Source organism: Pituophis catenifer, unplaced genomic scaffold (assembly GCF_029215685.1).
Source record: "Pituophis catenifer annectens isolate HBS135680 unplaced genomic scaffold, rPitCat1.0.hap2 SCAF_2, whole genome shotgun sequence".
NCBI lineage: Eukaryota > Metazoa > Chordata > Lepidosauria > Squamata > Colubridae > Pituophis > Pituophis catenifer.
In genome coordinates this window covers 189,932,002-189,955,531 of record NW_027256882.1, presented here as the reverse complement: position 1 = coordinate 189,955,531, position 23,530 = coordinate 189,932,002, and the positions used below count along the sequence as shown (strand labels likewise).

General features: G+C 36.7%; 1 protein-coding gene across 1 annotated transcript in view; it reads right to left on the bottom strand.

The window, feature by feature from the left end:
• Positions 1-1,821: 1,821 nt before the first annotated feature.
• Positions 1,822-23,530, bottom strand: part of STXBP5L (syntaxin binding protein 5L) — a 76,199-nt gene continuing 54,490 nt past the window's right edge. Inside the window, exons 18-26 of the mRNA XM_070935310.1 lie at positions 14,836-14,987; positions 14,196-14,264; positions 11,393-11,563; positions 10,844-11,083; positions 9,339-9,693; positions 8,125-8,290; positions 5,396-5,507; positions 2,777-2,991; positions 1,822-1,863 (exon numbers count right to left, since the gene is read on the bottom strand). Of these exons, the coding sequence (XP_070791411.1) occupies positions 1,822-1,863; positions 2,777-2,991; positions 5,396-5,507; positions 8,125-8,290; positions 9,339-9,693; positions 10,844-11,083; positions 11,393-11,563; positions 14,196-14,264; positions 14,836-14,987 (1,522 nt within the window). The remainder of the gene's footprint in view (positions 1,864-2,776; positions 2,992-5,395; positions 5,508-8,124; positions 8,291-9,338; positions 9,694-10,843; positions 11,084-11,392; positions 11,564-14,195; positions 14,265-14,835; positions 14,988-23,530) is intronic.

Below are 23,530 nucleotides of genomic sequence, written 5' to 3'. Positions count from 1 at the left end.
ATAATAAATTCATTTTTTATTTATTTTCTTATATAAGCATAAAACTCTTGCTAAGAATTTACATCAACATTTGTTGGCTTAGATACCATATAATGCTTAACTGCATTTTCAAATGTGATAGTAGATCATTCTCTGGTTCTGTAATAAACCTGGACAATTTTGTTTAATAAGTTTCTCCAATCTATGCACAATTTTATAAAACTATTTTACACCCTCATACCCTTTTCTTTAAACAGTAGAGCAGTTCCCCTAACCTGTCATCATTTTGTTGTCCTTGTGTTATGTTCATTGAGTAATTGGTTCAGTGTTGCTTTTCCTTTTGTTTTGAAAGTTTCATCAGCCTCAGTTCATTTCAGACTTTAGACTTCTTAGAATTCCAGGTTATTTTTCAGAGTCTTCCTTGGCGACCCTTTCCTTTTCTTATCACTTATAGGCTTTATGAATTGTAGGTATTCATTCACTAAGTTTTTGACTAGACAGCATGGTTTCTCTTCCATTTTTTCCTAACTGGAATTATGCTTTCAGTAACTTCAGCATCTTTGACGGGCAGATAAACCTATTTGTCTCAGACCTGCCTTACTCTCCAGAAAGACTAGGTGTTCCTTGGTAGATGCATCAGGAAGCTCTCAATCAAACGAAGTTTTTTGTGGAAGGGATAATGTTTTGACATCAACTTTGTTATCCAACCCTTTATGCAGTGTGCTCCTGTGTTTTTAAAAAGGCTTTTTACCCGCACTTCATTCTTGGCTATATTAGTACCCAGTGACCTAATTTGGGGATTTCCCAAAAGAGGTACTTGCAATCTCTTTTATCAATGAAATTTATGTCTTAATATAACCTGCTTACCAGATATGTTTTCTACTACAATTACTGGAAAAAAGCAACACTAGTTGTAATTTGTATAGTTTATTTATAAATTTTTGCTGCAGTTCCCAAAATAGAAGCAAAGACTCTCATTATTGGAGAAATCCATCAGATTTCTTTCAAGTCCATTGAAACCAGAAACATAATTCAAAGAATCCACCACAATCTGCATCAAGATATTTCTCAGCTCAAAAACTTTACAAAATGTGCAGATTTAAGGAAAGTTTAAGACAAAAATGGGTGATTTTGGATAATAATGCAGCATATAACCCATGAACTTTAGAAAAGTTGCAAAATTATCTGGAACTTTGATGGAACAAACTTAAGGAATATATGTAATACTGGATACAATAGTAACATCTGTTTAAAAATGCTAGACATCCCATAAAGAAAGCACAAAGGTTTGGCCACTAAACTTTATGTGACTTTATTTGCTAACTAATGAAATGCATGACTGTTTTCAAACTAAACTTGCCCTACAGAAAAAAGAATGTCAAATCAGAGAAATGAAGTTTATTTTCAGCTGAAAGCAACATGCTAGAAATGTTTTAAAATGTCTATGTGTATTTGTGGAACATAACAATAAAACCCCTTTCCTTAGTCATAGCATGCTTTGCTTTTTTTGTATAGGAAGCCAGTTAATCATGCAAAATTTTGTTCATGTAACTGCATTAACATTCTAATATATACATGCTGCTTCAAACCAGGAATTATCCTTTCCACAGCTTATATTCAAAGCCAGTTAAATGTTGCTTGTTAGATATTGATCATTTGGGAAAGAATCCACTATGCAGTGGCCTTAGAAAACTACCTTCTTCTTTGACTCTCTGGGGACAGGAAAGGGGAAGAGGAAACAGCATGGAACAAGAGCTGCTTCTGCTAAGAGGCTGATCTGTTGAAGCTTGTCCCACTAATTTCTCAATACAGCACATTCAGGGATAGCTTCCTGGTTGAAAATCAGAATTGGTACCATTTTTTGTCCTTGTATTTGAGCATTACCTGAAAGAATAGAGATAATAATATTCAAGTGACATGGAGATATGAATGTTTTCCTTTCATACTAACATTCTGCAGTATGAACCCTAAACGTCAACTTCCAGAGACTGCCTATCTGGGTACTTGTAAACTATGCTGGAGCAGATATTTGAAAATATGGGGAATTGATGTAACATGTCTTGACCAGGACCAGGATTTCTGCTGCTATTAGAGCCATAAAGGAAAGGGGGGAGGGGTGCCTGGGGGGTTGCTAATATTTGACAAAAGACATGTTTACTACCAATTGAGGCTTAAAGCACCACTGTACCCTTCATTGAACCTCTCCAAACATTTAGTCAGTTTCTGTTTGGGGAGGTATTAAGGAGTGAAAGCAATCAATTGTATAAATTCTGCCAAAGAGTCATATATCTTTCCAAGTGATTCTGAATGTTTGAGAGAGACAATGGATGAGGCTGCGTGGGTTAGTTGTGGGCAGCACATCAGCCAATTCCCAATCAGATTTAAAATGTATGATTATAACAGGCAGCACAGAGGTTCTGGCACCCCTGGAAGTTACTCAGCAGAAAGCTGAAGAAAAGATTAGTAGCAGTCAGATTAGCCAACTGAAAGAACTGGATTTAATCCTGTAAAAAAACTACTTTGAAAAGTATAATCAGTGCAGTTAAAACAGTTTCTAGCTTGTCAGTCATTCATTTATTACAATTTCTCTTTCGTAACTACCTTTGTCCACCACAATCACTGCTGCTGGAATAAGGAAAAGACTAAATGCACTAAATATGGCCCAAAATAGGTAAGGTCTCAAACAAATCTGATTTATATATCATCTGCCTAATGGAGTGAATAAATCAGTTCAAAGGTATCCCTCATCTCAATGCACAGTAAAGGCAAGAAATGTTACTCTGGAATCAACACCCACCTCATGTGCATGTTTGGAAAATGCCTCTGCACTTGACATCATTCTTGTGGTCCTTTCATCTAGTTCTCCAAGTTTTTGTCCCCTTTCATCAAGAGCAAGGCGTGCACGAGCCAGATCGCCAATAGCACCTCCTGCAGCTCCTTTCATGCCCTCAATTGATCCAGGAATATGCTGAGCAAGAGTACGAGATGCTTTTCCTGATGTTGCTTCACCAACTGGAAATGGAACAGAATTAAAAGCATTTTATTGTGTTTCCTGAAACTTCCTGCCTATGTCTACGCCAACAGTTGAAGTAGATTATAGAAAGAATTCTCACTCAGATCACAGAATCAAAGCATTATTGAATCGTAAAGTTGGAAGAAGTACTTTAGGCCATCATGAATCCAAAATAAAACATTTCCAACAGATGGCTGTCTAAATTCCATTTGAATGTATCCCTTCAAATGGAGTTCCTTTGATAATTAGTTCCACTTGAGATTAGGATTATTTTTCCCCATAACATGAAATTTGGAACCTGTCTTCCCAGGATGTAGATATCAAATTTCTACTTTCATTTGGCATGTCTTCAAATAATTCAAAACTCTATATTTTGCCAGTTCTGAAGATTGAAAATTCTCAGTGCTTTCAATCCTTGGTAGGAGGGGTAGTCCCTTGTTCATTTCTGCTGTTCATATTTGAATCTGTTTATGTGACTATTTCTGCAAGCATGTCCATAACTGGCCAATGTACTGGAGGTAAGGTTGACAAAGTAGAATAATACGTCATGGCTCCCAACGACTTAAAAACTATACTTCTCTTAGATACAGACTAAAATTGCATTTTCCTTTTGGTAGCTATGCCACACACTGCTGAGTCATATTCAGTTTGTACTCATCTACTGTTCCAAGATTGCTTTTCCAAATCCTGATACTGATATTTTTCCAATTCTATATTGGTTTATATTTCTGTCTCCTATGTGATTTGTCACTGTTAAATGTAATAGTTATCTTCACCCATTTCACTATTAACTTTGAGATATTTGATACACCTCCCATTTACATCTATCAATACTACAAGATCCAACATGCTGTGGGTCCTTTCAGCTAGAGAACTTTATTTGGTGGGTCCTAGGTACCTTCTCTGCTGTGGCCCCTGCTTTATCTAACATCTTTTTCTCAAAGTGAAGCTGGCATTTCCCCCCCACCCCCGGAAGTCCCTTAAGATCCGGTTGTTTTAGCAGATTTCCAGAGCCCAGGGGATTGGTGAAATATTGAAATATTGCTCTTGTGCTATTAACACACACTTTTTACCCAATATTATTTTATTTTAGTTTTGTGCTTTGACTTCTTTTGATGCCTTCCTTTTTTTATTTCTTCATTGGAATTGTTTGCAATGTTTTTTCAATAACTTATTTTAAGAACCCCATTATTTTTGGGCTATAGTATAAAAAATAAACTGTACAAAATAAGTACTATTTATTGAGATGCTTTGGGAATATCTGCAAAAGAACTGCTTCATGTCATCACAAATCCTGGCTACTATGGGAAAACATTTCCATTCTCAGAAAAGATATTATTCTGAATGGGATAACTCTCATTGGTAGAATTTTATTTTGCAGAACAATCTTCCCCAATATAGAGCCCTCTAAGTTATTCAGGTCATTTGAGAATTTTAGCAGGTATACTTCTTGAATCACTGGCTCTTCCCAGATGGTAGAAGACAACCAACAGTTTCAGTAATCTTTCCAAGGCCAATTTCATTTTACGGGAAACTTCATGATGAAAATAGGGACAATAGATGGAGAAAACATGTGTTGTGCACCTATCAGATCATTTTGTAATCAAGAAACCCAAGTATATGCAATTAATACTATATTGCAGTAAGTTAAGGTTACAACGTACAATGAATCCCCCCACAACCTCAATAGAATAAAAAGCAAACATACCCATATCGTCCATGAAATAAATCCCAGAGTCTAGTAATACCTTTATTTTGTCCCAAAATGGCACAGAAGAGTGTGCAAACTTTCAAGTTCTCAAGAACTCTTCATCAGGCAACATGTAACAAAAAGCAGGGAATGGAGAAGCAAGAAAGTCCAAAAATTAGGCCAGATGTTTCAGCCATGAGGTCTGTCAGTCTTAAGATGAATGGAATATACTGAATGCAATAGAAAGTTGTAGGCATTATTGATGTCAGACAATGAGACTTTACTAAGTTCATGCAAGTAACTGATGGCTTTTGACTTCTCAGATTGACCTTACATTAGTACAATAAGATACTAGTTGCATATATCTGGGTCGATCTTTTTTCCCTTTTTGTAGGAATCATCGGTTGAGATATTCGTACAATGTATTTTTATCTTTGGATACATAATAGGCATTATTCAGTACCTCCATTGTAGCCTTTAGCACAGAGAGACATAGCAACTTTCTAGAACATTCACATTTTGGAGTTAAATGGTATAATTTAAATTATCCATTTGAACAACATTTGCAACGTTGTTCAAATATTAGTTTTGAACAACCATTTCAGAAAGGCCAGTGTCATACTATCACAATTTTATACAATTTATTTCCATTTTCTATATTTTACTTTGATTCCTATTATTTTTGTGATACATTGTATGGGAAAAACACTTACACAGTTCTTCTCGGTCAAGTGTTCCACCAGTTCCACCAAACAGCCCCTTCAGAAAACCTCTGTATTGGGCCTCTGGCGTGTCCATGGGAATGAACAAATCACCAAGCATGTCCTGTTCAAACAACAGCACAAAAAAACAATCCATTTCAGGTCTTTTCAACCAAACTTCACAAGAGAAGCTCCTGAATGTTTATTAGGCTGTATGTAGGATATACCAACAGATGAATTTTAAATGATAAATTTATCTGCTGGTTGCCAGAAGCCAGATGAAAAATTCATCTCTGAATAATCAATAATCTTCCCAACAATGAGAACTCTGATGGATCACACAAAAGCCTCTCTTGGTCAGAAAAGTTCCTTCCTAGAGTTAGTAGATGTTTTTTTATACTGTGGGATACAGTACACATAGCTGAACCTTTGGGCAATTTAAGGCAAACTCTGTCCCTGGCTTTTCTATCTTTTTCATGAGCGTCTCATTTTTTTTTTTGTTTCATCTTTAGTAACCAATATGACTATGTTGAACCCTGCTGGCATGTATGGAAACAAAGCTTTACATCTCATGACAAATCATGATTAACATTCAGGGGTACAACAGCACATCCCTCTATACTTTTATAGTAAGATTACCAATGATGTACTGCTAAAATGTTCCAAAAAATGGCTCTGCCAACTCCATTGCGGCCATTAACTGTAAAACAGCTTAATTGGCATGCCAGGTGTTAACGCTCACCTTTAAGTTGGTGGCCACTCTGATACCTTTGCTGTCAACTGGCTCACAAAATTCCGGAGAATTGAACAACTGGCCTTCATAAGCCACTGTGAGCCAGCACACCATTGGATTTTGCCAACCACAATGCCCCCTGCCCTCACCCCATGCATCTTTCTAGCACTGCTATAGGAACATCAGTACACAATTATTTTTTTTCAAAAGGTGGTGGTGTTATAAGCTCTTTTTCATTACAAAAGTAATAACCTAGCCTCTCACAAAAATACTATGTAAGAATACTAAATGAGCAGAAAATTATTGCAGCAATCCTGAACATCAAGCAAAGGAAACAGATCATATATACCAGGCATGTCCAACCCACATACCACATGTGACCCTGGACAACTAGTAATGTGGCCCCACAAGATGGTAATAAAAATATTTTAAAACAAAAGAAGTTTGTTATTTATATACATTAACAATATTATATATATTTATATGCAGCCCAAGATAATTCCTCTTTATTCATTATGGCCCAGGTAAGCCAAAAGGTTGGTCACACTTGATCTATACATATTCCAATAAAATGAACACCCACACAATTTTATCAAAAAGTGACTGACACTCAATACATTACAGGACAATCAGCACAACTTGTGAAAAAGATAATATAGTCATACATCAAAAACAGCTCAGAAACATCTAATAAACTATTATAACTATGTGGTATCATCGTAGCACACTAAAGCCCTCCAAAACATCCCAAGTAAACTGAAAGACCCAGTAGCCCCAGAAATAAAAACAGGAATCATCTACAATATAGAGTGTGAGTATTGTAACAGCCACTATGTAGGACAGAAGACTAGCAGAGTGTATCCTTGAACACCAACTAGCGGTCAGAAGGCTCCTTAATTACATACTACATGGACAGACTTCACCATAGTTTCAATTGGGTATTCATGAGCATTCTAGACCAAGTGAAGTCCAAAAATACTAGAGAATTCCTTGAAGTCTGGCACTTAGACAACCAGCCAGAAATAAACAACTCTATATATTATTCAAAAGAGACAATCAAAAAGCTAAAAAGGAAATAAAAAGACCAAAACACTTCTTCACCAGCAATCAACAACCAGATAAGCAGATATTAACACCAAGATTAATACTAGACTAGACCAACAATCAGGCAGTAAACTACCTCAATCAAGGAACCAAGAGCAGTCCCAACAACACTGACAGGATAAGCCACTTGTATGTAAACAGAGCAAACCCCGCTCCCTTCGAGCATTGATGTTACCTAATGAAATGTCCGCAAGAAAACAACCAAGTTCCAAGAGCACCATGGACCCCACAGGCTCCTCAGTGCTTAATGTGTCTTAGTCCTACCTTCATTCATGGAATGGGACTCCTGCGCTTCACCTGTCCAACTGGCAGAACAGGTAGCATTTGGGAGAATATTACTTGGGAATCCTGGATTTCAATCTGCAAATTAACAAACTAAATTTGGCTTCCAGGTCTGACTGAACTACATTTTACAATGCCATTGGTACCAAAGTTGCCTCATCCCAAGCACTATCCATTGTTTAAGTTCGTGATATCCAGTCCTTGCTCTAGTCAGGCAGGTCATCATGCAATCTCCATGCCTGTCACAAACCCATCTGACTGTTCCTAATGATCAGTCCACTCATAATCCAAAACTCTCTCCCCTGAAGAATCCCTGGTACAAGAGGATTTGAGTTCATCATCCAGGGATTACCGTAAAGAATACCTGCCTATAAAGAACACTATTCTCAAAAGGATTTCCCTAAGACTCTCATTCATCCTGGCAGCCACTGAGCTGTTGTTTTGAAAGAGAGCTGAAGCTATCATGTCACGAGTATTGTCTGCATTTGAGAGTCTGCATTCTCAGACTCTCAAATCATCTCCAACTCAGCCACTTTGGATTCAAGGAAACAAACTTGGGTTTTTTTGGCATTGCACTTTTACTGCACAGAAGCTACATTTGTCATTAGATGTCAAGATCTACCTGCAGATTGTCAAACATTTCCTGGCTATAGTTCAGTCGCTGGACTTCTGTTGGAGAACCAAGATACAAAGCTTGTCCTTCATTGGTAAAACAAAAGGTCCGGGCAATCCTTGTATCTGTTTCAGGCAAGTAATTCACATCTAGCAGCGAGCGGAGGCTGGGTAAACTGAAAATAAATAGGTAGATTCTGTAGAAACAGGTTTTAACACAATATTCTGTGCAGTACATATTGACTACCATAACGTCACAGCTGTGATTCAAGCAAACAAAACAAAATTATGCATTTAAATATAATCAGAATGACTGGCTCTAAATCTATGAATAATTATTTGGGAATAAGTCATATTAAATGCAATACAGTTATCAACATATGTTATCAACCTCAAGATTAGATTAGAAAATGCATGTAATTGCCTTAGCAATTCAAGGTAGGGATTCATCCTCTGTTCAAATTCCTGGATTATATTGTACTCAAATGCTGTACAAAAGCAAAGTTAAATTATCTAGCACTTGTAAATTAAACTTGCATTTAAAGTCACTTCTGTGAGCCACTAAAAAGAATAAGGAAACTTCAGACTCAACCAGGCTCTGCCAACTACAGAGAATGATCTAAATACTATAAAATACTTCTGTAGCTATAAGGACATAGATAGTCCATCTTCTTGAACCTGTGAGATGCATGTGGTGTTTATGCCATGCTTAAGGTAGATAGCTGGGGATGGTATTTTGGATCATATGTTTGTCTGGGTATTGGAGAGAGGTTAAGAGATTAGATGAATGATTGAAGCTTTCCTTAGGCATATATTCTATTCTTTGGGAGAAGATCACTAGATATAATAATCTGAGCTGTGAAGATAATTTCCAAGGTTAACAAGTAAGCAATCAGAAGTTGAAATTAGCAGGATCAACACAGGAAATTTCTCCCAAAAGGCCTAGAAATCACTTGGATGGTTCTAGCTATGTTTTAAGATGATTTGTGAATTTGAGTAAATAAATTGCATAGAATTTGGAGTTCTTGATGTGTGTGTTTTCTTAAAACATTATCTTGACCAGAATCTCCTTGGATTCCTCCTTCAGAGGGATCCATCTTTACCATCACCTTACAGACTTTGTTGTTCAGCAATTAGCGAAGAGTGCCACTTCCTTCTTCACCTCAAGGATTGTGTGTGGCAAGAAAGGGTCATAGCTTACATTCAGGAAATGGTATCAAGTACCTCAGTATCATGATATGCCCATTGGCACAAAAGCATGCCAAGCAAACACTGTTACAGAGGGTCACCGCATCTGCTCGCAAAAATAATGTGTCTGTGATGTTGTGAACATAGAGGCATATCTGGGAAGGCAATGAAAATACTTTGGCTTGTTTCTCTGAGCAGATAATGGCAAACTGGTGATCTCCTGTGTTCTGGGAGCATGAAGAATGAAGGACAAGTTTCCTTTTATTGGTTCTTTCGCTATCCTCAGTGGTGTTTGGATCTCTCCATGCTTCATAGGGAGGATGTATTAATGTTCCCATGCAGTCCAAGCAAGCAAAGGTTAACACTGCTCCCTTTAGTGATAGAACTGTACCTATAAAACAGAATTCATAGGATTTATTAATCTCTAAACCACTTATACTGGTGCCAGTACATATTAGCTATGTTATAAAATTTCTCTCTCCTTCCTTTCCTCTTTCTCTCTTTCACACAGACACACACAGACACACACACACACTTTTTTTCCCAGCTTATACCATTTCAGCATATATCATTATATGATTTCAAGACAGGATCAGACTTCTAAATCTAGATATATTGTACTCAATCAGGTCAAAGAATTCCATCCCCACTCCCCAATTTCTTAGTATATTCCCCTCATAATCCTTATAGATGAAAAATGTTGAAATAATGTTATGTTCTCTGGAATAAGTACAAAAAATTGAATGATGAGAGGCTTGTTTCTCAGGCTTCAATCACTTCCCTGGCTGTTTTTGTGCCTGCTCATCCAACAATCTTACTATCTGCAAAATTGAAAGTGTGTCCTTGTTCATTGCAGTGTGAGGCTACCAATGAATTTGATTTTGGAGCTGCTAAGATTGTTGGATGAGCAGCCAGGGAAGTGATTGAAGATTGGGAAATAGGCCCCCCGTCAGTCAACAGGAGTGTTGATTTACCACCAGCCTATCAAGTACTTAGAAGGCAAGGGCTGGGCAGCACAAGCAAATGACAGCTAATGACTTAAAAGCCATCCATCAACACACCCCAATCAATGTCTAAAAAGCCACATACAACAGGCACTATACATACCACACAGAGAACAGCACGCACTCTGCTAAAGAGAAGTTCCCTGAAGATGGGCTCCTGCACAAGCCCAAAAGCTTGGAATACAACACCTCTGGTCCTGGTGACCGACCCAAGTTGGATCCTGCAACATTATCTTGGGACATGTATATTTGTCTTCATTCGTGAAATAGACTTGTGTTATTTTCAGTTTTTTGTAAGTATTCAAATGACCTTACTCTCCCCTTACACATACACATGTAGACATGCACAGACATATACAAACTCTGTAGTATACATATAGGCAATCCCAGAGGTTAGCAGAGGTATACTAGTGACCTTCCTTTTTTCTTTTCTATTTCAATTAACAGCCCCAAGGCAAGAGCACAGAAAGACATAGTCTAATTAGACTTTGGGTTAATTGACATATTTCAGCAACTACAGCAATCTGAAATTCTTACCACTGAGCGAAATTGTTACTGGCTCTGTTTGCCTTAATTCATCGACAGTGGGAAGGTGAAGGGAAAGAGTCAAGACTACACCCAGACTTGTTCCAACCCAGAGGCAAGGAGACAAAGATGTGTCATTTTTCCGTGAAAATGATTCCATGAAATTTAAAGCTGTGATTGCTTCCTTAGATTCTTTGTCAATACTGCAGATGCTAGAACTTCGAGAAGGGCAGAATGAATTCTCTTTGTTTTCTGTTGAAGGAAAGTAAGACAGATTAATATATGAAGTTGCCATTTACCAAGACAAGTTATGGTCTTGCTATTATCCAGTTAAAAGAAATATATTTTCTGTGACCATCTCTTCCTCTCTCAAGGCAATCTGTGATTCTGTTTGTTAGAACATCTGGACATTAAGCAGGACTTCTCACAGACTTTTAATTTTTAATTCTGTCCATGATTATTGCTTTAGAACTCTAAAGACATGGTTAATTCATGTATAGATTGTAATTAAATTTTGTTAAAAGGTGAAAATAGAAATATCTACAGTAAATGGAAACTCACCTTCCACTGTGACAGGCAAAGAGATCTCCATGCAAGCAGCGGATTGTGCCTTCCTAAATGGAGGCTTCCCAGGAATGCGACGGTTGATTTTGGAAACATCTGCACTGGACAGCCGTTTTCCAGAACTGCAAGTTAGGGAAGTTGGATTTGTACAGTGTCCATTTACAGAATCTGTCATGAGATTACATTAGAATTTTCATTAAGATCAAAAAGAGGTTGCTTTTATTGCTGCTGTTATTTGACAATTTCTTCTCAACTTATACTTCTTACACATTTTTTAAATACTGTATTGTCTTTTGAGAAAATGAAATTTGTCTGTTTACTGTTATTTGTTTTCTATATTCTACCAAAACTAGAAAAGGTAGGCATTATATTATAGAATTTTACAAAACATATTATATAATATAAATTTTTAATTAAGAAAGAGAACAACTTTATTCAATCTATTGCCAGTAATAAAATCTACATTAATATTTCTCTTAACTATTACATGGAAAATATTGTAATAGCCTATATTTTTAATGAATACCAAAATTTTGTTCAAAATTGAAGATCCGATGCAATTTTTTTGTATAGAAGATATTGTAAATTATATAGGCCCTTCATGCCATTACTCATTCCCTTATTCCCTGGTCATCTCTTGGTTAGATTACTGCAACACACACTACATGGGGCTACCCTTGAAAAATATTCAGAAGTTATAATTGGTACAGAATCATTTTAACAGTTCTATTGATGGCAGCCCAAACCACAATAATAGGATAAGACCAAAGCACGTGACCAAACTCCTGAATTATATGTCCAATGGATTATAATTTGAACATTTTCTGAGGCACTTAGAAAAGGGAATAAAAACTTTATAACTTTTGTTTGAGCATCCTATTATCATTATTTTGGTTCTAAAGTTGAACAGCCCAACACCCCTCATATGTACTTGAAGAGGATTCACAATTATTTACTGTGTCTTAGCCATTCAGATATAAAGTCCAGACCAAAAAAAAAACCAATATAAAGAAGAAAAACTTTAAAGAAATATATAATTACATTGATATCTTGGTACTCAACTGCTTTGAAACTCATTGAATTTGGTAAACACATTTTGATGTGGAAAGTTTGTCCTGGTACTCATTGTTTGTTTGGTATTCTATGCACAAGCTAGAATTTGTCAAATGTCAACGGCCTTTTGACTCACTACATTATTCCTTATGGGAAAAAATTGTTTGGTACTCATCATTTTTGGTACTCATCACGCCTCCTGGAACCAATTAACAATTGAGTACCAATTGAGTACTGTATTATAACCCAGTGCGATGTTTGCTGCTGGAGCTGTTTCTATTAACAGTCAATAGAAGTAGAAGGGAATGATTCTCCAATTCCCCTAACTTGTCCTCAAGAGCCTTGGTAGTACAGTGGTTTAAAGCACCCTGTTATTAACACAGCTGCCTGCAATTACTGCAGGTTCGAATCTTACCAGGCTCAAGGTTGACTCAGCCTTCCATCCTTTCTAAGGTAGGTTAAATGAGGACCCAGTTTGTGGGGGCAATAAGCTGACTTTGTATAAATATACAAAAGTATGAAGGCTATTGCTTAACGCATTGTAAGGCGCCCTGAGTCTCCGGAGAAGGGCGGCATATAAATCAAATTTTAAAAAAAAATTAAAAAAAAATGTAAGACCAGACTAGAAAACCACAGGGCTGCAATGGGGACCGAGAAAAAAAAAGTTTAATTATGCAAACAGACATCTGTTTACATTTATCCACTCAAACTACAAAATATATCCAAAATTTTAAAGGCACAATGCCTTCATTTCTAATTTCCAATAATTCTTACCCAAAATATCAAATCATATTGGTTTTAACGATTTATTTTCATAATGCCCCTAAAGAAACTTTTGAAGACTGGCCCAACTGGGTACACTTCTCATTTTAAACTGGGTAGACTGGCATTTGAAGCTAGTCCGCTCAATACAACATGTTACACTGGAAATTTCCTCTTATTGCAAACATGGGCATAATAAATTGGACATAATAAGCTGGTTACAGTCAGCCCTGTGGAAGGCAGAAAGAATTAAAACTCTGTTCTCCATTTCATAGTCCCTGCTCCAACATGACTTCTCACATCAACTGTTTGTTTGGAAAAGAGAGAGAAATTACTCTTCAAAGCAGAATTATGGGAATAACATTCAGGCAAAGAAAAACTTAATTTTATCTATTCTTGCAATTCCCGGTAACGATGCCTTTCTATCTTTCTTTATAAATGGCTCCAGGAAGACAAAAGTAAGATTAATTTTAATACAAAGCTAATACAAATGTCTGGGCATAAAGAATAGATTGCCCTGGTTAGACATCTTGCGTGTCTAAGCAAACTTTCAGAAAATAGAGGTCAGAAGTTGACTTCCTACCCTTCCCTGCGCTTTTTTTTTTCTTTTGCCCTTGTCTGATGGTTTGTGAGTGAGTGGCTTCACATGCCTTTCCCTTATGAATGATTTGCCTTATTAAACCAGTCTTCATGTGTGCTCTTTCATATCTCCATCAGGAACTAATATAATCAAATTCCCAATAGGTTAGACATGAGCTGACAGTTTAGTTCTGTTGGTAGAGGAGGAAATGAATTTAAAAGATTTTGAGAGACATGATGGTAAACAAATCTGCAAATTTTCTACATAAGTCCAAAATGAAAACTATTTCTAAGGAACTATTTGTAATTCAGCATGTTCTGACTTGATTTCATGTTTCTAAGGCAGCAAGATCAGATTGAAATTCTGAGATGCTAAATCTAAAGGCAACTAGGCCCCAAATAATACCTGAAGCTGTGGGGGACCTGCACCGCTCCAGCTCCATTGGAAGTGGACCATCCGGTACCTCTGTGAGACCTATTACAATATTAAATTAGAAAATATTAATAATTATTGCAATCAACATTTTATAAGCAGACTTTTCCTCAAAAGACCTCTTTTTGTTCTTTTCCATTCCGTTCTGTAGTGAATAAATAAGATGGCTTGATGGACAGAGGGAAGATCCAGTACCAGGGCAATGATCAGATAGACAAAATTTGATCCCAAGGCAAGAAAGTGATTTGCAAAAACTTCTCAGTCAGTTTCTCACCACCCAAGGAAGGAAGGAAAGGAAGCACATTTGGACTTGCAAGATTGATGTCGGCCCTATAAGGTAGACCCAAAGTAAAAAGCGGAGAGATGCAGACCTACAGCTACTTTTATTAGAACATCTATTACAGAATCTTACAAGTCTGAACATACACATTCACGTTTTACTCTGGGTGGTCTGCAACCCACACAAGAACAGATTTAAGTACAGGTATGGAATTGTACAATTGTATTCTGGCAATGAATGCCATTTTGCTCCCTGGAATTCAATCACTGGATACAATTCAATGGACTGGGACTATGAAATGTTGTTCAAATTAATTTTCACTGTATTTGCTACCTGCAATAAACTGCTTGCTTCTGCGAGGAGAACGAGGTTGGCGCTGATAGGGATCACTCGATCCATAGAGATCAAAGTGTCCTATGCTCAGCAGTTTAATCTTCTGTATAAAATCTACGACAACCAGACCATTGCAGTTTCCAAATGCAACTCTGTGAAAAGAAATATGGTTTAAATATTTTGGAGTTATCTCTTCCAAGTACTAAAACTGGAACAGGTTTCAAACAAAGAAGCATTCATATAAGGTAATCCTTGTTCTTAATTTTTATTTTTCTTCGTTGATTGTTTTTTATCACACATATTGTCTTTTATTGTTCTTATACTTTGAGCCCCAGAGAAATCTGGAGTCAGATGATATCTACATCTAAATATAGCTCATTTTAAGAACCAGATCAGATGATGGGTCATTCACCTTTGCTTTCATGACAGACACTGAAAAGGGAGACTTGCTTGTCAAGAAGAGCTGGCTTAAGCCGTGGGTGGGTGGGCTACTCATAGCCTACAGGTGTCATATAGTTCATAGAACGTCATATTGAGTGCCCTAAGACCAGGCCGCTGACATTCATCAGTGATATGGTCAAATTTTGGCATTAGCACATATGGTCACTTTTTTTGTAAGTATGTGTCAGCTTTGGAAGCCATATTAGCAACAGAAGCTTCCACACTGCCACCTTCTTGTGTGTGGGAAAGTAGGAGGAGGGACTTAGTAGAGGGAATGTAGTTAGACAAAATAGCATTCTTCTTTTCGGTCAAGGTCAGGACAATCCTGCATCTGGAGAAGGAGTGGTTGGACTGATGTCTCGAGATGGGATGGATGGTGATTGGACCATGTGATGGACTGATGAGTGAAGGAATGGTTTTGGGGATTTTGATTTACTGAGGGAAAACCCAGAACTCTCAGATTTGGGTTTTCCCAGATGTGCCAATATACTTACTCTAATAAATGGAACTTTGAGAAAATGCCTGGCTCGGAGTTTTTAATTGGAGTTGGGTTTTTCTGGAACGCTGACAATATGCTTATAAGGATGGGAATGAGAACAATTTGGCTCTGACATGCATATTATTTCATAAAGGGCCAAAAACTCTTGTAAAATCCTAAATTTTTAAAATCTCTGAATTCCTTTTTTTAAGAAAAAATCCTTTTCAAATTTTTTGATTTCTTTTTTCAATTTTAAAATTCTTTGTTCAAATTTTAATCTTTTTTCAATTCTTAAATATTATTTTTAATTGTAAGTTCTTTTTACAATTTTTAAATCTTTCCATTTTAAATTCTTTTTTCATATTTTGCAATTTTGCAATTTCTTTTTTCAACTAAACATTTAAAAAACAGTTTACTTATTTTAATCTTTAGAAATTTTTCAATTCTTAATTATCTAAAAAAACCACAGAAATAGAGACAGACTCTTAAAACAGGGAAGATAGTGATGAATTTTTGAAGACAGAGAAGAAAAGGTCAAGAACTCTTGTAAACTATTGTAATCTGACACTCCGCAACAGGACAAATATTTAAATTTTCAGGAATTTTTAATTTTTTAGCAAACAAACAAAGAAAAAAGGAATGGAAATAGAGACTGACTTTTTTTTTTTTTTTTTTAATTAAACTTTATTGAGGTTTTCTTTTAAAAAAAAACAAACAAACAAAAGACAAATGATAAAAACAAAAGAGAAATAAGAAGAAAAAACAAACAAACATTCAAACAATAACATAAAACAACATATACATAATATAGCTTTTCAATTTGTATCGGATGTGCAGTGTTTTAACTATTTCCATAGATAATACTTGGTGACATTTTAACTCACTTTTATCCATTATTTAATACACCTTTAGATCTTTCTTTCATTCTATCATGCGACCACTTGTACCACCTTTCCCACACCATATAGTAAACTGACTTTTCATCATTTAATTCATAGGTTAATTTAGACATCTCTGCGCACTCGAGTATTTTCTTAATTGTAAGCTCTTCTGGTGGTTGAATTTTCTCTTTCCAATACTGTGCGTATGCCAATCTAGCGGCTGTAATTATATGGATCATTAAATGCATCATTTCCTTTCTATATGGCTTCTTTATTATTCCCAGGAGGAAAATCTCTGGTGTTAATGCAATATCTTCATCGGTTATTTCATATAGCCATCTCCTAATTTTATTCCAATATCCTTTTGCTTCCGGGCATGTCCACCACATGTGAAAGAAGGTGCCTTGACCGTGGCCACATTTCCAGCAATTGGGATGTATATTGAGATATATCTTCGCTAGTCTGGCCGGGGCTAAGTACCATCTATGAAACATTTTGTAATGGTTTTCCTTATATGTCACCGCTCTGGTCAATTTAAGATTTCTGTTCCATGCCTCCTCCCATTCCCCAAAATTTATATTGCGCCCTGTATTCTTCTCCCATGCAATTATTTGATTCTTCGTGACCTCTTCGAACTTATCCTCGTTTAATATATAATTGTATAGTTTTGCCAGAATCTTTTTGTTTGTTCCCATCAAGACTTTATCTAGTCCGTTTGATCCCAGTTCTAAACCATATTGTTCTTTGTCTTTCTGATATCTGGATTTTACTTGTGCATAAGTCCACCAATCTAAAGTTATTCCTTGCTCTCGTAAGATATCATTTGGTTTAAGCCACCCTCTTTCATCTAGAATATCTTTATATCTGCCCATTTTCTCCCTCTCCCACCTATTTGGGTGGGTCAGGGCCTCCATCGTTGAGAGCCAATTTGGGATTTTTTTGTAATATTTTTGCCTAATCTGGGTCCATGTTTGTATCAGGGAGTCTCTAATTTTGTGTCTATGAAAATGTGTCTTCCTTTTCTTCTCCGTTTCCCAGATGTGGGCGTGCCAGCCTTTTTGCAAGTCATGGCCTTCTAAGGTAAGAATTCTCTTATTTTCCAGGGTGATCCAATCTTTTATCCATACTAGCTTGGCTGACCTATAGTATGTTTCCCAGTCCGGGAGTCCAAATCCACCTATGTCTCTTTTGCCCTTTAAAATTTTAATGGAAAATCTCGGTTTTTTCCCCTCCCATATGAATTCTCTAATAATTTTGTCTAGTTCTAAAAAGAATTTTTTATCTAAATTTATGGGTATATTTTGAAATAGAAATAATATTCTGGGGAGGATGTTCATCTTAATTGTGGCTATCTTGCCCAAAAGTGATAGTCTTATTTTTTTCCAGCAATCTAGGTCTTGTTTTATTTTCCTGATTAGGGGGATATAATTGTCTTCCTTCAAGGTTGAACATCTTGATGTAATCCAAATTCCTAGGTATTTAATTTTTTTGGCAACCTGTAATCCTAGTACTTCTTCTATCTCGTTTTTCTGGCTTTCAGTTGTGTTCTTGATCAATACTTTGGTTTTGGTTTTGTTCAGTATGAAGCCTGCCACTTCTCCATATTTACGTAATTCCTCCAATACTTTAGGTCCCGACTCTATAGGGTCTTCAAGGATTAGGGCTACATCATCCGCGAACGCTTGCGTCTTGTAAATCTCCTTCCTGATCTGCAGTCCTTTTATTTCATCGTTAAATCTAATTTTCCTTAAAAGGACTTCTAGGGCCATAATGAACAATAAAGGGGATAGGGGACAACCTTGCCTTACTCCCTTACTAATTTGAAATGTTTTAGTCCTATCCCCATTCACCAGGATACTCGCCTTTTGGTTATTATAAATAGATTTAATCATCATTTCAAAATTTGTTCCAAATTTCATCATCTCAATTTGTTTAATCATGAATTTCCAATTTAGATTGTCAAATGCCTTTTGAGCATCGACAAAAATCAAAGCCATCTGTTTTCCAGGGTGTTCCTCATAATACTCTAGCGTGTCTAGTACAATTCTCATATTATCCCTAATTTGTCTCCCCGGTAAGAATCCATTCTGGTCTTTATATATCCAATTGTTTAAAATCTTTTTCATTCTTTCTGCCATTATGCCCATGAATAATTTGTAGTCCGTATTTAGGAGCGAAATTGGTCTGTAATTTTGAATTTGTTTTGAGTCGGCACCTTCTTTCGGCACAAGTGTGACATGCGCCTCTTTCCATGACTCTGGAATTTTGTGGTCTAACAGTGCATCATTAAAAATTTCTACTAATTTCGGTTGGAGTATTTCTTCTAATTTTTTATATATTTCCCCTGGAAATCCGTCAGGTCCTGGCGCTTTATTATTTTTCAATTTGGAAAGGGCTATTTTTAATTCTTCAATTGTAATCTTTCTGTTAAGCATTTCTTTCTCATCATCAGTTATTTGTGGGAGCTCTGCTTTTATCAAGTATTGTTCTATTTTATCATCCGATATCTCCTCTTCTTTATATAAAGATTCGTAATATTCTCTCACTCCATCCCGTTTTTCTTCCTCGTTAATCAATAATTTGCCCTTAGAATCTACTAAAGTATGGATTATTCCCCTTTCATTTTCCTTTTTTAATTTATAGGCCAGCCACCTCCCCGATTTGTTGGTATTCTCAAAAAGATATTGTTTCGTTCTTTTCATTCTTTGTGCCAATTCTTCTTGCTCCATGATGTTTACTTTATGCTTCCACATCATCCAATTTTCTTTGGCTGCTTCATCTTCTGGATTGTCTTGGAGTTTTCTTTCTGATTCTTCTATATGATTTAAGTACTCTTCCAGGGTCTTCCTTTCTTCTTTATTTTTATGTGCAATATATGAAATCACGACTCCTCTCAGATAGGCCTTCATTGTGTCCCAAACTATTGCGCGGGATGTGCCTTTGTTTTCATTTTCCTTGGAAAAAAAATTTATTTCTTCTTTGAATTTTTGTATACAGTCTTTGTCGCCCAGTAATTTGGCATTAAACCTCCACCTCCGTTGGTGTTTTCTCTGGAGAGATTTCCATCTGATTTCTAATGGATTATGATCTGCCCAATCGTTTGGGTTAATTACTGCGGTTTCAATTTCCAACCCCAAATTTCTACTGGCCCATGCCATATCAATTCTGGACCACGACTTTTGTGCATTTGAGAAGAAGGTATATTGCCTGTCATTTGGGTGCAGGGTACGCCAAATATCAATTAGATCTAATTCATCGACTAACTCAAAGAATGCTCTCGGTAAGTTTGTCCTTTTATTTTTTTTAACTTTATTGCTCTTATGGTCCTTCTCCGGGTCTACAATGCCGTTAAAATCCCCTATCATACAGATTTCAGTATATGCCATTTTCACTAATTGTTCATGCAATTTCTTAAAAAATTCTCCCTGTTTTTTATTCGGGGCATAAATGCCCACTAATAATACCTTGGAGTTCCCTATCTTAATTTCAATCATAAGGATCCTACCCTTTGTATCTTTAAATTTCAATTCTGCTTCAATTCCTTTTTTTACGTAGATAGCCACCCCCCTCTTCTTTTTCTCTGCCAGCGAATCAAATGTTTGACCAAATTTTTTATACTCTAAACATTTACTTTCTTCTTTTTTTATGTGCACCTCTTGTAAACACATTATATCAACATTTTGTTTACCTAGTTTTGTTAATATTCTTTTCCTCTTTTTGTAATCATTTAGTCCATTGACATTTACGGATATTAACTTCAAGCCATTCATCTCTAAGCCCCTATCTGATTATTGGTTCTTGTTTATTTCTTACGGCCCTTACTGGTCTCGCTTTCTTCTCTTTGGCTTCTCCTTCTTCTTCTGTCTTCTCCTCGACAGTTGCCTCGTTCGTGTTCTGTTGATGTAGGGCTTCCTCCTCCACTGCTGCTATTTCTAGATCTTCCTTACTCCCCTGCTCTTCTTCCGCGCCTCTTAGCTGGTCAAGGAAGTCCTGTGCTGTACTCAGATTTTCTATTTTAATTTTTCTTCCTTGCCAGGTTATTAGCATCCCTTCTGGGAGAAGCCACCTGAATAGTATCTTTCTTTTGTTCAACTGTATCGCCAAAAATCTATATCCCTTCCTCATCTCCCGGACTCTTCTTGGTATCTGTTTTAGGATTATTATTTCTTTTCCTCGATACGTAATCTGTTCGTCTCTTGCCATATTATAAAGAGTATCTTTAACTTTTTTCCGTGCAAAGCGGATATGAACTTCTCTAGGAAGCTTGTTCCTTCTTGCATAGTTAGTCTGGACCCTATATACGTCATCCAGCTCCCTAATTATTGCCTGTTTGTCTTGATGGAGTGCATCGGCTATCAGCTCCGCCATTTTTTCTCCTAAGTCTTCCTCTTTGTCCTCGACAACATTCTGGAATCGCAAATAAAAGGAAGCCCGGTCCATCTCCAATTGGACTAATGTATCTTCTATCTCTTTATTTTGACTCGTTAGTGCTTGATCCACAATGTCTAATTTCTTTTCAGTTTGGTCTATTCTTATTTCGGCTTTTTGAATTCGTAGTTCATTATTGACTATTGATGTTTGGATATCATTCATTTTCTGGTCCAATGCATGTATATCTGATTTTAATTCGACATGGTTATTTAATAATTTTTCCTGCATTGCCATCATCGTTTCTTGGATCAGGGTTAATGATGCTTGCAGAGTTTGCATTGCCAGACTTTCTGTAGATTTTTGTGTCGCCGGAGAGGTTGTCGCTATGGTGGGGTTAGAGGGAGTCTTTTTTCCTGTTTTCCCCACAGTGGATGCCATGCTTGTCATTTCTTTTAAGATTTTCTTTTGCTCTTTAGTTATCCTGTCGATGTTACTCCAAATTCTCATTCGCCACTTAGCGCCTCTATTTTCTTTTTATATATATATATATAAATATATATTTATATATCTATATTACTATATCTAAATTTTCCTTCTAAATTCGTAAACAAGTATGGCTAGTTTTCCGGTGGGCAATCAATATCAATGTCTATACGATGGTTCTAACCTCTTCCTCACAGTATCTTATACTCAAAATGTTATTTAAATATATTTGATGTTAAATTGGCTTGGTAAATATAAGTTAGACAGTTCAATACTATACAAATCAAAATATCAATTAATCAGCAGTTCACAATCAATATATCAATTAAGCAAATTAATTTGACTCAATATTATACTCTTTAAATGCTTAAAATACTGTAAGTACTATAAATAGAAAATTTGAATACTTAAGTTTAAATACAATTATAATTGTATAATTATAATTTTAAATACTATAAAAATACTGATAAATACTATAAATGCTAAACAGTTAAATATATATATATAGAAAGATTTAGAATATTAAAACTTAGGAGTGTATTATATTATATTATCTAGTCAAAAAGAAAAGGAAGTCAATTTATCAAGATATATACAGATCTAATAATCAGGATGCTAAAGACAAATTATCTAAAGGTTCAAGTGTTGTTGTTAAATTTTTTTTTTTTTTTATGTATATATATATATACTTATTATTCCTTTTTGGGAAATAGTCTATTCTTTTTTGCCCAGTCTCTGATCTTCTATGAGTCCTCCAAGTTCAGCACTCTATCATATTCTTGCTGCCAGACTGTCCACCGCTAGGCAGGCTATTCCTCCGTCAAGTCACTCTAATGGCTGAGCTTCCTGTTCAGTGCAAAAAAGAAAGCCAAACTCGATCCACCCAATTTCAGCCTCCGCTGGGTCTACTTGTGTTCACAGTAAAAAGGGAAATAAGTGCTGGTCTTAAATTTTCTCACCGATCCTCTCTGGCACGGACACTGTCAATACAATTTTCTTTCTTATTTCGATGCCGGCTTGTCGGGCTCTCTCTCTGCTGGAATACACAGGAAACTTTCAATCGCCGCTTCTCTCATCTGTAAGGCTCTCCTGCCCGATTTCGCCGACCCCTTTCCTGATGTCCTCTCTCCTCAATGCAGGAAAGGTGTGTATCGATCCACACTGCAACATCCGATCTCCCTTGCTTCCATCTGATTGCTGGTTACCACAGCTTCGCGTCAGCCATTAGTTTGACCGACTCACGCGTGCTGGGTTTGACAGAGCCGCCCGGTCTTGCGATCAGCGTTTTGCGCCCGCTTTCACGCTCACCCGGCTCGCTCTCTCGTCCGTGGGGCTCTCCGGGCTCCACGCCCCTCAGGGGGTCCCCAAAACACGGTGACTGATGGTATTGAGGAGCAGCAGTCACTCACTCAACGCCATATCGCCGCGGGTCACCAACCGGAAGTCTCGGAAATAGAGACTGACTTTATAGTGACTTGCAAAGTATGCCAAATGTTTCAGTTTATGCCCACAGAAGACCCAAACTATGTATGTTTCAAATGTAAACTACTTGAATTACTAGAAGAAAAAGTAAAGGCAACTCCTACCCACTCTGAAATTCAATGAGCAAAGCGAGAAATCCCAACCTAAACAAGAAGACTACACCAAAATAAAACACAATAGGGAGCAAACAGCTTCTTAAAAAATGATGACCCGATATATGAACATAAAGAAGAAAACCGATACACCCAAATCAAACACAATAGGGAACAAACAGCTTCCGTAAAAAACGAGCCTACATATGTACCTAAAGAGCAAGACCAATGGAAACATGTCACTCTTAGAAGAAAACAACCAAGAGCAAAGCCCCTACTATCTACCCTAGCCCACTCTAACGAAGCCCCTATGGAACTGAAGAATCGCTTTCATAGCCTCCCCCTGGAAGAAAATATACAGATACTCACAAAAGAGCATTCATCAATAGTTTCTAAAAAAGAGGTGCAACCCAGCATTCCTGCGACAGAAAGAAAATATCTCAGACTTCCCTAGGGGAAAAAAGGCG